At 47.2% G+C, this 14,468-nt stretch overlaps 1 protein-coding gene across 6 annotated transcripts in view; it reads right to left on the bottom strand.

Moving 5' to 3' along the window:
• TNK2 (tyrosine kinase non receptor 2) overlaps positions 1–14,468 on the bottom strand; it is a 97,564-nt gene that overhangs the window by 44,586 nt on the left and 38,510 nt on the right. For all 6 annotated transcript variants that reach the window (XM_060274274.1, XM_060274276.1, XM_060274275.1 and 3 more), the window contains one exon: positions 2,932–3,109. In XM_060274274.1, the coding sequence (XP_060130257.1) occupies positions 2,932–3,109 (178 nt within the window). The remainder of the gene's footprint in view (positions 1–2,931; positions 3,110–14,468) is intronic.

Here is a 14,468-nt window from a genome sequence, read left to right as displayed (position 1 = left end):
TGCATGTGCCCCACAAGGAAATCATCCCCATACTGGATGTTTCATTGTGGCAGGTAATTCTGCAAAGATTTACTGAATATTGTAGCTGAAACACCCTGTAATCCACTTAGCTTCCAAGACACTACAGGGCAAAAAGCGCACGGTACAAGCAAACATTTGCAACATGGCCCAGCGTGTTTTTCATAAATGAATACCAGCTAAGTCGGTGTGGGGAAACTCTCCTTTTGAGTAGCGGATCCACTCGGGGAGGGGGGGGGGGAGGTTCTTAGCCTGCCAGTCAGTCTTCCGCTCAAACCAACCCTGAGGTTCCAGATTTGCAGACACAAATCCAGAACCCTGTTAGAGTAAGGTAACCAGATTTTTTTCAATGAATCCGGGGACACTTTTCAACTTCAGTGGATTTTGTATGGGGACTGATTTGTAAATCCGGGGACTGTCCCCGAGAAACGGGGACTTCTGGTAACCTTATTTTAGAGGGGAGTTAGTGGGGAAAGGGCGAAGGTTCGTTTTGAGCAAGAAAATGCCTGGCAGGGACAGAGCTAAGCCCCTCCTCTCCTTCTCTCTTCTCCCACTCAAACTCAGGCTCCCAAAAGACCTGCTTTTCATTTAATTTTTTTTTAAAATAACACCCAACCCACAAAACCTGAAAGGCTTCATTTCATACACCTGTGTGTCACCTACGTTTTGTCCCGTAAAGGTTTTCCCAGCAAATTCCTGGCTAGGCATTCTAAACTGCAGGTGGCTATTAAGTGTTGGGAAGAAGTAAAAGGGGACCGGGATCATCGTTCAGGCCTGCCTCTTTCAAAATAAAGGCAATTTTCTTCTTTTTATAATATTGACCCCAAAAGGGGCAAGAAGGTGTCATGCATTTGTTTTAAAAATACATGGAAATAAGAATTCATAACACACTTCACATTTACGTGTAATCCTACACATGGCTGAGTTCTGTGCTCCTCAGAATGCCTTCCAGACGTGGGTTTTTAAAAATAGAATCATAGAATTGGAGAGTTGGAAGGGACCCCTGAGGGGCATCTAGTCCAACCCCCAAGAGAGTCCGTTCCACTGTCAAACGGTTCTTACCATCAGAAAGTTCTTCCTCGTGTTTAGTTGGAATCTCCATTCTGCAATTTGAATCCCTCTGGAGCAGCGGAAAACACGCTTGGCTCCCTCTTCCGTGTGACAGCCCTTTGGAGATTTGAAGGTGATTTATGCTCGTGATGGTATCGGGGCGGTTATACACAATCCTGCTTTCTATGTTTTGCCCTTGTGAAACTCAGCAGGGAGCAGGATAGGTGCAAAACGGGAACTGGTGGCTCCGCCTGTCATGGCCTCTGGCTCTGCCTATTCTCTGCCTTCACTTCACGAGTTCCATAACCCATGTTGCCTAACTTTGGAAGTCCCTGCTATTGATATCAGGCATTAACATTCTATGACCTTCTAAGTATGTCTGTGGAAGGGTGTTATCTGTTTGTTTGTTTGTTTGTTTGTTTGTTTTGCTTGTGTTTTAGTCTGTATTTGGTGTTTCTGTTTTATATTTTTATGTTGTGAACCACCCTGTGATTTCCGGGTGAAGTTGTTGTTGTTTAGTCTTTTAGTCATGTCCGACTCTTCCGTGAGCCCATGGACCAGAGCACGCCAGGCACTCCTATCTTCCACTGCCTCCCACAGTTTGGTCAAACTCAGGTTCGTAGCTTCAAGAACACTGTCCAGCCATCTCGTCCTCTGTCGTTCCCTCTGTCTCCTTGTGCCCTCCATCTTTCCCAACTTCAGGGTCTTTTCCAGGGAGTCGAGTCTTCTCATGAGGTGGCCAAAGTCTTGGAGCCTCAGCTTCAGGATCTGTCCTTCCAGTGAGCACTTAGGGCTGATTTCCTTCAGAACTGATAGGTTTGATCTTCTTGCAGTCCACGGGACTCTCAAGAGTCTCCTCCCGCACCAAATTCAAAAGCATCAATTCTTCGGCGATCAGCCTTCTTTATGGTCCAGCTCTCACTTCCATACATCACTACTGGGGAAATCATAGCTGTAACTATACGGACCTTTGTCGGCAAGGTGATGCCTCTGCTTTTTAAGATGCTTTTTAAGATCCGGGTGAAGGGAGGCATGCAAATTTAATAAATAATAATAACAATTGGTGGCTGGTTTATAGCACTGTGCTCTAAACCACCGAGCCTCTTGGGCTTGCCGATCAGAAGGTTGGCGGTTCGAACCCACACGACGGGGTGAGCTCCTGTTGCTCTGTCCCAGCTTCTGCCAACCTAGCAGTTTGAAAGCACGCAGGTGCAAGTAGATAAATAGGTATCGCTCCGGCGGGAAGGTAAATGGCATTTGCGTGCGCTCTGGCTTCCGTCATGGTGTTCCTTTGCGCCAGAAGCGGTTTAGCCGTGCTGGCCACATGGCCTGGAAAACTGTCTGTGGACAAACACCGGCAACCTTGGCCTGAAAAGTGAGATGATTGCTGCACCTCATAGTCACCTCAAAGTCCAGGGGTCCTTTACCTTTTTGCCTTTACCTTACCTATACCGGATCATCCACACATCTGGTGCTAGAGAGCAACCAAATTGGGACAGAAAATAAAGCTGGACATTTGTGGTACAAAAAATTACTGGATTTCCATAGCAAGTTACGGGGCATGCAATGATTGGAGAGAACCAGTGTGTCCTCCTTGAAATTGTTGAAAGCAGGATTTCATATAACCACCCTGAGACCTTTACAGATTCAGAGATTTGTAGAGTTGGAAGGGACCCTGAGGGTCATCCAGCCCCACCCCCTGCAATGCAGGAGTCTCAGCTAAAGCATCCGTGAGCACAAATCGTCACCGACGCACAATAAAAAGGACACCTGGGTTTGCTCCAAAGCGTCCTCCTTCCCTTTCGCTTCCGATCCCGTGATGCTGCCGGTTGAGTCGGCATTAAGTGGCGGGGACTCACTTACCAGGCCTTCCCATGCCAATCTTCTCCAGATCCTCATTCTTGACATATTCAAAGTGCGAGAGGCGCGTGACGTTGAGGTCGTCGCGGATGCGCAAAAAGTACTGCTGCAGCTGGACCTCGGTTAACAGTTCCAGGAGCCAGTCTGTTCCTTCATCTGCTTGCATGCCACAGCTCAGCTTCTGCAGGGAAACGGAAGGAAACAAAGTCAGGCAGGTGAGGGTGTGGGGGGGGTCATGGTTTTAGGAAACAGTCACTCCAACTTCTCCTCGGCTGGGGAGCAGGCAGAGGCCCATGAAATTTGGAGAGCCAGAATTATGACTTTTGGGCAGGCGGGTTAGGTGTGAACCATCAATATTTACCATCAAGGGCAAAAAGGAGAGGATGTCATATTCAGTACATTGTGGTACAAGAAGGATACTGACGAGCTGGAACGTGTCCAGAGGAGGGCAACCAAAATGGTCAAAGGCCTGGAAACGATGCCTTATGAGGAATGGCTTAGGGAGCTGGGTATGTTTAGCCTGGAGAAGAGAAGGTTAAGGGGTGATGTGATAGCCATGTTCAAATATATGAAAGGATGTCATATGGAGGAGGGAGAAAGATTGTTTTCTGCTGCTTCAGAGAAGCGGACACGGAGCAATGGATTCAAACTACAAGAAAGAAGATTCCACCTAAACATTAGGAAGATCTTCCTTGACAGTAAGAGCTGTTCGGCAGTGGAATTTGCTACCAAGGAGTGTGGTGGAGTCTCCTTCTTTGGAGGTCTTTAAGCAGAGGCTTGACAGGCATATGTCAAGAATGCTTTGGCAGGGGGTTGGACTGGATGGCCCTTGTGGTCTCTTCCAACTCTATGATTCTATGATTAAAACTATAAGGGACGCACACAAACATGTTAGAAATCATAGAATCATAGACCTGCCATTTTGTCCTCAAAAGCAAAGCAACCTGTCGCTAAACACTTTAAATCCGGCACTTACAGCCTGTCAGGCTCATCAATAACTGCTATGGTGGTGTCAACAGATCTCGCAAAAGTAGAGAACTTTTATGGAAGTACACAATGGGGATTATCTGGGGTGGGGGGGCCTAAGCGGCAAGGAGGTGGCAAGGGGCTCCAGAGGTGTAAATGACCAGAAGTCTTTGAAAAGCCGGCATCCCTGCCTCCAGTTCACCGCTACCATCAAATTAATTAAACTATAAATAGTTTTAGCTGGATTTTGGATAAATGGGCCATCAGCTGCCACTGTAACTGAATCTTGTTGTGTTATGATCTTCTTTCGTGGGCTGTGCGAACCCACGATTCTGAGCAATGCTTTGTCATAGGCGAGGGAGGGGGCACTGGGGGTGTTTACGGGACCAAGCCGGGGCGGCAGGGGCCCCCAGAAAGTTTGAGAACCGAGTCTGGTGGACACAACGCAAGGCATCTTCCTGCGCTGCTTGGTGCATCCACTGCGGTGATCCAAAGGCGATCTGGAAGTTTAAACACCCCTGGTTTTTTGTGCGGAAATTAATGATTTAAACAGAGCATGGCTTTGTCCAGGGATGGGGGAGGCTGGGGGGGGGGGAGAAGGATGCACCAGCCCTCCAGATAAGACCAGAAGCCCCTTGCGGGAGGCTTGGAAGAAGCCAGATTACAGCCAAGGTTCCTCATCTCCCACTGCTGTCACAAATGGGTCGGACAGAGACGGGAGGGGGCCGCATTTGGGCTTGGCCTTTGCCAGAGGGCAGCCGAAACCCCATTAGCCCCTGGTCCTGCTTAATGCACAGTAATAGGTCTCCTGGCCTGCTTCCCAGCCTCCCGGAGGAACGTGCGACTCGCAGAAAGGCCTTCTGTTCTCGCTCTGAACGATTCCACATTCGCGGCACAGTCCCCCGGAGTCTGCCAGCGGAGTCGGGGGCCGGAAGGAATCCCAGCCAAAAGGAGTCTGGATTTCGCATCGCAGTGGAGGGAGAAGAGACCCGCGAGCCACGCTCCGTGGGAAATGGGGCTGCTCGGGAGGAAGCCGTGGTTTTCGGGGGTCTCTCTCTGCAGACCGTCTGGACAAGCGATGGTAGCCGGAAAGGCCAGGCAGGGAAGACAAGGCGCAGGGAGGGTTGCGGAGGTGGAGGGGAGCAAGGAGCCACGGAGGAAGCAAAGACGATGACGTACATGAACAAGAGTCAGAGCTGTAGAGATGGAAGGGACCCCCAAGGGACATCTAGTCCAACCCCCTGCAGTGCAGGAATCCCAGCTGAAAAATCCCTGGCTGATGGCCATCCAACTTCCCGTAAATGAGTTCACCACCTTCCAAGGTAGGCCTTTCCACAATTGAATGGCTTAGTGTCAGAAGCCCTTCCAAATGTCGGAATCTCCATTCTTGCAATTTGAATATGTTCAGGTTCAGGCATCACCCTCTGGAGCAGCAGAGAAAACATTGGTCCAACTTCTATATCACACAGCCCTTCGGAGAATTAAAGATGCTGTAATCAAACACCCCCAGCCCACCATCACACTTTCAGATCTTGCATTCCTTTCCCCCCCCCTTTTTTTGAAGCAGAGTGGTACAATTTCATTCAGTAATACTATATTTAGGACGGCCCTCAAGACCACTTAAGAGAGCACTTTTTGCAAAGGATCAGCTCCACAAGCTTGTAAATGCTTAGCTTCCAAGTCTTCAAAGCACTTCACAGATTCCCATGATGTAATCATTACAACAACCTTGTAACGTAGAGCAGTACTTTTGTCCCATTACTGAAGATGGACCGAGAGGGAGGGTGGCCTGGGGGGTGTAGGGTTAGGGTTAGGGTTAGGCTACCCCAGATATACACGCCTATTCACAAATGTCCCACGGAATCCAGAGGGGCTTATTCAAATTTCAGCCTAAGGCAGCCTAGCCAGCTCATAGCGATAAAGATATTCCAGATCTATAACCCAATCTCTTAATCACTAGTTCACAAATACACTTACATAACACACACACACACACACACAAAGATACACATGCTGACATTAACAATCGGCTGCCAAGTTTGCTTGCATTCCTCTTCCCTCCCCATCGCTCTTTCCTTTAATGTCTTTTTAGAGTGCGAGCCTCAGGGTAGGGGCTGCTACTCGTACAAATAGATAAGCCACTGTTGGAGCCTTTCTGGCTGAAGAGTAGGAAGAGAAATGCTTTGAAAGAACAGCATAAATAAATATAAAATTGATTCTTAGTAACCTTTTTGAAAATAAAAAAATGGGGAGAAGGGAGAAATAATCCTTAGGGGGACACCAAATGATTCAACACCTCTGGAATCTTCCTCCCAGGACAAATCCTGTTGATCCCTACGGTCCTCTCTCAACTGAGGCAGGTGGCCTAAGTTCTCCCTCTCCCCATTTCATCCTCACAGCAACCCTGTGAGGTGGACCATTTCTGCATTCTCCCCCTCCCAGACCTCCGAGCTTCCCATGCCCGCTGCTGCTACCAAACCGACCCCTGAAGAGTCTCACGCTCTGCCAACTGAGCCACCAGAGTTCTCCTGAATACGTACTACCGAATAACTGAAGAAGTAAATAATTCTTATGAAGCTCTTCACCAGCACAAATGACAGTAATTTTGTGCCACGCTACAGTATTGGTTTCTGGCCATTTTCTGGCTGAGGCTATCAATGAGGTGCTATTTATAAGGAAACAAGGCATGAGCCCGCATTGTTGTTGTTTAGTCGTTTAGTCGTGTCCGACTCTTCGTGACCCCATGGACCATAGCACGCCAGGTACTCCTGTCTTCCACTGCCTCCCGTAGTTTGGTCAAACTCATGTTCGTAGCTTCGAGAACACTGTCCAACCATCTTGTCCTCTGTCGTCCCCTTCTCCTAGTGCCCTCAATCTTTCCCAACATCAGGGTCTTTTCCAAGGATTCTTCTCTTCTCATGAGGTGGCCAAAGTATTGGAGCCTCAGCTTCACGATCTGTCCTTCCAGGGAGCACTCAGGGCTGCTTTCCTTCAGGATGGATAGGTTTGATCTTCTTGCAGTCCATGGGACTCTCAAGAGTCTCCTCCAGCACCATAATTCAAAAGCATCAATTCTTCGGCGATCAGCCTTCTTTATGGTCCAGCTCTCACTTCCATACATCACTACTGGGAAAACCATAGCTTTAACTATACGGACCTTTGTCGGCAAGGTGATGTCTCTGCTTTTTAAGATGCTGTCTAGGTTTGTCATTGCTTTTCTCCCAAGAAGCAGGCGTCTTTTAATTTCGTGACTGCTGTCACCATCTGCAGTGATCAAGGAGCCCAAGAAAGTAAAATCTCTCACTGCCTCCATTTCTTCCCCTTCTATTTGCCAGGAGGTGATGGGACCAGTGGCCATGATCTTGGTTTTTTTGATGTTGAGCTTCAGACCATATTTTGCGCTCTCCTCTTTCACCCTCATTAAAAGGTTCTTTAATTCCTCCTCACTTTCTGCCATCAAGGTTGTGTCATCTGCATATCTGAGGTTGTTGATATGAGCCCGCATACACCAGCCTTTTCTATTTTCGCACTTAGTATCTTCGCAGCCAAACAGCAACCAAAGTAAGAGAGCAAAAAATTATAGTTGATTTTCAATCAAAATTATGGTTTAAAAATGTGTTGAAGATGTTTTTGTTGTTATACAGTATTTGGAAATTCAATACTGTACATTGTTATTTAAAAAAATTATTATGGTGAATTTGAGTAGCGAATGGTTGCTGTCCCATCCTGAAGGAGGGGATTATTGACAGTTTTCAGGATGAGAAGACGGCCCTTTGAGAAAGACCCTTCCCCACTCAATATTTTCCCCCACAGAACCCCATAAGTCTACCTCATATTATAATACACTTTGATAATAAATGTAGGTGTATCGGAAGCCCTGTATTCCCCCAAAGGAGCCTGCCCAGGCTTTGAGATTTTCTAAGAAGGCCCATTTCTCACTCCTGCTGTCCCAAGGGCCTCAAAAATGACAGCTCTTCAAGAAACTGCTGGGAAAGCCTTTACTCTTATCGCAAGAACACAAGTTGCTACAAACGCAGGCTCACAGCACACACAATGCAAAGCGCAATAGCTTTTTGTAACAAAATGTATTTATGTGAAGGCCAAGCAGGCACGGTGAATTAAAGCTATGTCAGCAAATGCTTATACTTACGCTTGAAGCGCGGGAGTGCTAAAGTGTATCTAAATGAGTTTTGATTAACAACAGCTAGTTTGCTTCCTTGAATGAGGAAATGAGAATGTTTCTATGCATGAAAGGAAGAGATTTTAACGCTTTGTGTAAGAAACCTACAGTATAAGTAACACCACCCCCACCCCCACAGGGCACTGGGATGGGGTTCAGCCTTTGTGGAAGTGATCTCGCTGAACCTATTGCTTTGCAAAGTAATAAAATCGTTGGACTCCATCTTTTCCTGGCTCCTGAGTTTTATTGGCAAGACCCAGGAACTACGGGCTCTGTTTGCCACCTTCACAGACACTTTTGGTGAGGACGCAAGACAGGGCCTTCTCGGTGGCTGCTCCTAGACAGTGGAACTCCCTTCCACAGCACTAGTTGCAGGTAGGTAGCCGTGTTGGTCTGAGTCGAAGCAAAATAAAAAAATTCCTTCAGTAGCACCTTAAAGACCAACTAAGTTTATATTTTGGTATGAGCTTTCGTGTGCATGCACACTTCTTCAGATACACTAGAAACAGACGTGTCAGACCCTATATATATACAGAGGGTGGTAGGGGTGGGTGGGAATGGGAGATGGGCTGATGGGAGTGGTAAACCTGTAGATGGGTGTTAATGGCTGCTGATGTCCAATGACAATGACAGCTCCCTTTCTCAAGCTCTGGGAGGAAGACCTTTCATTGCCTACAGACAGCCACCCAATCTTAAACAACTCCTCACCCACAATAATACAACCACCAGACTTAACATGGACACTGGTACCAGAGCCTGCAATAAACCCAGATGCCAACTTGGCTGCCACATACACCCGGACAACATCATTACTGGCCCCAACAACATCCAACATACCATCTCAGGACTATTTAATTGCTCATCTTCTAACATTGTGTATGCCATCAAATGCCAACAGTGCCCTTCAGCTCTCTATATTGGACAAACAGGCCAAACCCTACGCCAAAGGATAAATGGACATAAATCTGACATCAGGAACCATAAGACTGAAAAACCAGTAGGAGAACACTTCAATCTCCCAGGACATTCTATACAAGATCTCAAAGCAGCTGTTTTATTACAGAGAAATTTCAGGAACAGACTGGAAAGGGAAGTTGCTGAATTGGAAATCATTACCAAGCTTAAAACCATGGAAGCACCTGGGATGAATAGAGATATCGGATTCTTATCTCATTATGCATGATCAAGCTTCCTTTAGCACCTCAGCCCAGGACTAATTGCAGCCATCAGCAGCCATTAACACCCATCTACAGGTTTACCACTCCCATCAGCGAGACAAATCAATGGGTGTAGATGCATTTTGACAACAAGCTGATGTTTACTGCAGGACATTCTCCGCACATTTTTACCATGGAAAAGCAGCATGTAGATAGAGTTAAACTGGACTCGGGTAAACGGGTGTTGCGAGGTTTTGCAAAAGGCAGCGAAACCTGTTTGGCTGAAGGTGACAGCAACACGAGAATGGCGTGCATTTGAGAGGTGGGACTAGGGAGGCAAGCTAAGCGGCTTGCTTGAGCACACAAATGCTGAAACTGCTTTATCAAGGCCCCTGATCATGTGTTTTACAGATGTCCAAGTGAGCACACCAAGTAGACTTCCCTCTCAGTGCACACGGAAGGTTGGAGGGAAGAGGGGATCTCTGCAATGAGGTTTCCGTGCGCACACCTCTCCCTGCCAACACTTAATGCATTTGCACAAGCCAAGGCCGGCGGATCCACACGTATCCCTTGTTTCCTTATAAGTAGCTCATCGTTCCATGGCTGTACCTTGCAACAATCCACCATCCTGTTCTTTTTTACGCACTGATCATCTTCACAGCCAAACATCAACCAAAGAAACAGATCATAAAACTGAATATAATAATAGTACCCTGCCTATCAGACTGGGCTGCCGCCGTGCTGGGCAGCTTCCCAAAAACTAAAAAACATAGTAAGGCAATCCTATCAGATGCGCGGAAAATCCAAAGAGAGATTTTGCGGAACCAAGCTTCTATTCAGCAGGTGAGATCGGGTTTTCCTAGAGTGTCTGGGTTTGCCAAAGTGTGAATGAGCCCCGACTGTCCCGCTGAACTCAGCAGGACTTGCTTCCAAGCAAACATGTGCAGGATTGAGCTGTACGCATTTGAATGATCCACCTGCACACAGAAAACTAGCTCTTCAAGGTGACGACAAGACTTGCATCCTCCCCGACCTTCTGTGTTTCCGTGGCAGGGAGCTCCTTTTGGACCAAATTCTTTTGCGTGCCTTATTGGCAGGCCCGGTGCGTCCATTTAGGCGGACGAGGCCATTGCCTAGGGCGCGAAAATGGAGGGGGCGCTGCCGAGCCTGCCCCACAAAACCTGACACCTCTCAGCAATCATAATAAACTACAGGTGTGGGCCAAAACATTTGGGGAGGTTCCAGTTAGGGGAAGACTGCTCTAACGGGTTTTAAAGAGGGACAGTGATTCCACAAAAACTCTAGGATGAATGAATGTGGATTGTCCCGGTCCAGAAACATGCTATAAGTACAACAAATGCATTTTCCTTCTCTAGGTTAGCATTTCCTTTTGACGGGATTCTCCGCTGTGGGATTCCTGCTCTGCTCTGCTTTTTAAAAGCCCCATCTGGGCTTGATCTGCAAGCGGAGCAACGGAGCTACTCCCTCCATTCTTGGCTCGCTGTCCAATCCCTGGTAAACTGCCCTCCCAGTTGAACATCTGGCCCCGATTTCAGGGGAAAGCAACAACAATGGCATTTGTTTGGCTTTCCGATCCCAGCTGTGCTCACTTGGTCTGCTGGAGTGAGGAGCCCTTCGCAGCCCGAGACGGAGGGCCCATTCACACAAGGAGGATACAGAGGTTATTCTCGGTCGCTGTGCTGAGATGGATGCCACGAGGCATGGAGGGCATGTTAACTAAATCCCACGGCACTCAATGGGCTTGGCCAACTCCCTGGTTTAAATGTACATCCTCAATTTACAATGGGGTGGAAGGCTCCCAGGCTATGCAGGACTTGCTCGCAAATTTATTGACAGCTGCACAAATTATAATACAGTGGTACTGTACCCCGGTTTACGAACTTAATCCGTTCCGGAAGTCCGTTCTTAAACCAAAGCCGTTTTTAAACCGAGGCGCGCTATCCCTAATGAGGCCTCCTGCCGCCAGCGCCCTGCCACCGTTCGGCTTCCGTTCATAGACCGAGGAAAAGTTTGCTAACCAGAGCACCTACATCCGGTTTTGCGGAGTTCGTAAACCAAATAGTTTGTTAACAGGGCGGTTCGTAAACCCGGGTACCACTGTAGCCAGGAAGTGGAAGGGGCAAGCGGAATATAAAATGGAAGAATGGTATAAAGAGGTTTGGGGATATAGCTATTAATGATAAATTAACATGCGCCATTAAGGTAAGATAGGGAATATGCAGGGGAAATGATTTTGAGGAGATATGGAGGGTGTTTGTAGAATTTGTACTGTTAAAACAGAAAGGGGACAAACTATTGGAAGAGGTGTTGAAATTTTGGGAGCTTGGATCGTTACAATGGAATGGTCTCGGTGGTGGGGTGCACATTTTTTTCTTATTTATTTAAGATTATTACTTTATATAATAAAATATAATAATAATAATAATAATAATAATAATAATAATAATAATAATAATGTACAGCCTAAGTTAGTTGCAGCAAACATAACTGGAGGGTCTTTGGGGCAAAGACAAGAGCTGCAAACACACCACAAGAACATGAGAGAATTAATAAGAGTCTGCTGGATCCGGCCAATGGCCCATCTAGTCCAGCATCCTGTTCTCACAGAGGCCAACCAAGATGCTTGCAGGAAACCTTCAAGGATCCGAGCACACGAGCTCAAACAGCCTCTTCCCCACTTAGCCGGATAGGAGAAAGAGGCATAATTCAGTTGCAGAGATGTTTTCCCTATGAACCTATTGGCTGCCTTGGGTTCCAGTTCCACCTCTTTCCACGGCACCTTTAGGAAGGCAGACACCCAGCCGCACGCTTACCTGGGACTCCAATTGTGCTAAAGATTTTACAAGCCCCTGCGAAAGGACTTACAGCCATGAGGATCAGACCATAGGGCATATATCTCCGGCTGCCTCCAGACCTCTTCCGTGCGCATCCGTTCCGATTCGATGGTGCGACGGCATCAAAGCAAGCGCTGCCACACGACACATTTCCTCCTCGAATTTTAGAGTTGGAAGGGACTGCAGGGGTCATCTGGTCCACCCCGCAGGAATGCAAGAATATTTCGCCCAATGTGGGGCTCAAACCCACGACCCTGAGATTAATAGTCTCCTGCTCTGCCAACTGAGCTATCCCAGCAGCCTAACTTTCCTTACTGCAAAACCAATTGGGGGTGGCAGTCCAAGTGCCACAAATCCACTTTGATGGCAGGACCTGAATTTGCAAGCGTGTTCTTGAATCCCACCTGAAAAGAGCAATAGCCCTCAGGTGCCTCTAGTCTAGCGAAAAGGAGGATATGAAGGAAGGCAGCCCACAAAAGCAACAGCCTGTGTGTTTGCAATCCATTGGCCTCCCGCAGCCACGCCAATGCTTCTCTGCCCCCTCCCTGCCTTCCTGGCTCGCCTTTCCCAAGAACCTCCCTGCCTCTTCTCCCCCCCCCCTTCTTCCCCTGCCTCCCCAGACAGAGAGTGCGGCACCACTGCCTGTGGGGTGGGGAAGGAGAGGCTGCCTTGGTATTCTTGGGCTGCAGCCACTTCAAACTGCCACGCGACAATACGGATTCTCTGTGGCGCAGCCTGGGCTAAAAATATATGGGGCTGCGTCCAGTGGGAGAAAGTGGGTGTCCCTTTTGCAAGAGGGGTAGGGAGGAGGGGGAAAGAGAGAGTTCCAGTTTCTGGGCAAGAAGCATTCAAGTTTGGAGACCATTTGAGAGGCAGTGTGGTGCAATTGGGACAGGGCTGGAGACCCGGGTTCAAATCCCCACTCAGCCATAAAGCTCACTGAGCCACCTGGAGACAGTCCCTGTCTCTCAGCCTAATGTACCTCACAGGATTGTTGTGAGGACAAAAACGAGAGGAGAAATATGCAGGCCACCTTAAACTCCTTGGAGTTGTTCCTGCATTGCAGGGGGTTGGACTAGATGACCCATGGGTCCCAACTCTAGAATTCTATGATTCTTTGTTTTTCAATTTGATCCTTTCACATAGTTTTGTTCTGTGGCGTTTTATGCATCGTGTGTTGCTGTTATTTCTGTTGATTATTGTTTAGTAATTGTTTCCCAGAACAAACTTAGTTGGTCTCTAAGGGGGACCAACTTTTTTTAATTTTTAAAATTATTTTGATTGCGTCAGACCAACACGGCTACCTACCTGAATCTAATTATTTTCTTGTAATTGTTAAGAAAGGATTTGTGTTCAGTTATTATCTCACAATATTTAATTGTATTGTGTGCTGTTCTAATGGAATATTACTTTATCTGATACGAGTTGTTCATTCTTAAGTTATGTTTTTATTATGAATTCTTTGTATTGAGTCAGATGGTTATACGGTGTGTGAACTTTGCTGCTTCTCCAGCTTGCAAACTACTTTGCGTTTAGCAACATGGAAAGGCAATAGACAAATGAAAAGTGAAACGAAATGAAAATGGGATACAAATGTAATAATAATAAAATAGGAATCCTGTCTGGCCCTGTTCAAAGTACGCAAACTTCCCCTGGACTCCTTATCCCCGCAGAAATTATTATCATACATTGCACAGCTCACACAAAGTTGCAACATGGCAGCTACTGTTTGGAAGGAATGAAACTGCTTCATGCTGAGTCCGACCATTGGTCCATCTAGTGTGATATTGTCTACACTGACCGGCAGCATCTCTCTAAGGTTCTCAAAACAGGATGTCCCCCAGCCCTGCCCCAGAGACTGAACCTGGGACCTTCTGCATGTAAAGCTGATATTATTATTATTATTATTATTATTATTATTATTATTATTCCACCCATCTGGCTGTTCCACCATTGATATACAGCGAGAAAACATCTCCATCCCTCTCTCCGACAGGTCAAGTCCACAACAGGTGAGGTAGCAGTGGCTAAGAGAGCATGCAGTCCAGGACATGTCTACTCAGAAGTAAAGCCCAGTGATTTCTATTGGACTTACTCCCAAGTAAGTGTCTATAGGACCAGAGGCTGCAATCCTATGTACACCTTCCTGGAAGTAAGCCCAGCTGAAATCAGTGGGAGTTACTTCTGAGTAGACATGCAAAAGCTTGTGCTCTGGATCTGAATCACACCGCTCCAAAATCCGCATTATGGCACTAAGGACAGTGGCCTGCCTTGCAGGGTTGCAGCAAAGTTCACAGCCAATGTATGTGGAGCATTTTGAGCACTCAAAAGCACCATGTGCAAGCTGTATGTAATCCTTTAGCTTGCGTTCACACAGAGGTG

Source organism: Zootoca vivipara, chromosome 5 (genome assembly GCF_963506605.1).
Source record: "Zootoca vivipara chromosome 5, rZooViv1.1, whole genome shotgun sequence".
Taxonomy (NCBI): Eukaryota; Metazoa; Chordata; class Lepidosauria; order Squamata; family Lacertidae; genus Zootoca; species Zootoca vivipara.
Note: the sequence above shows the minus strand (reverse complement) of the source record. Positions and strands in the feature narration are given on the sequence as shown.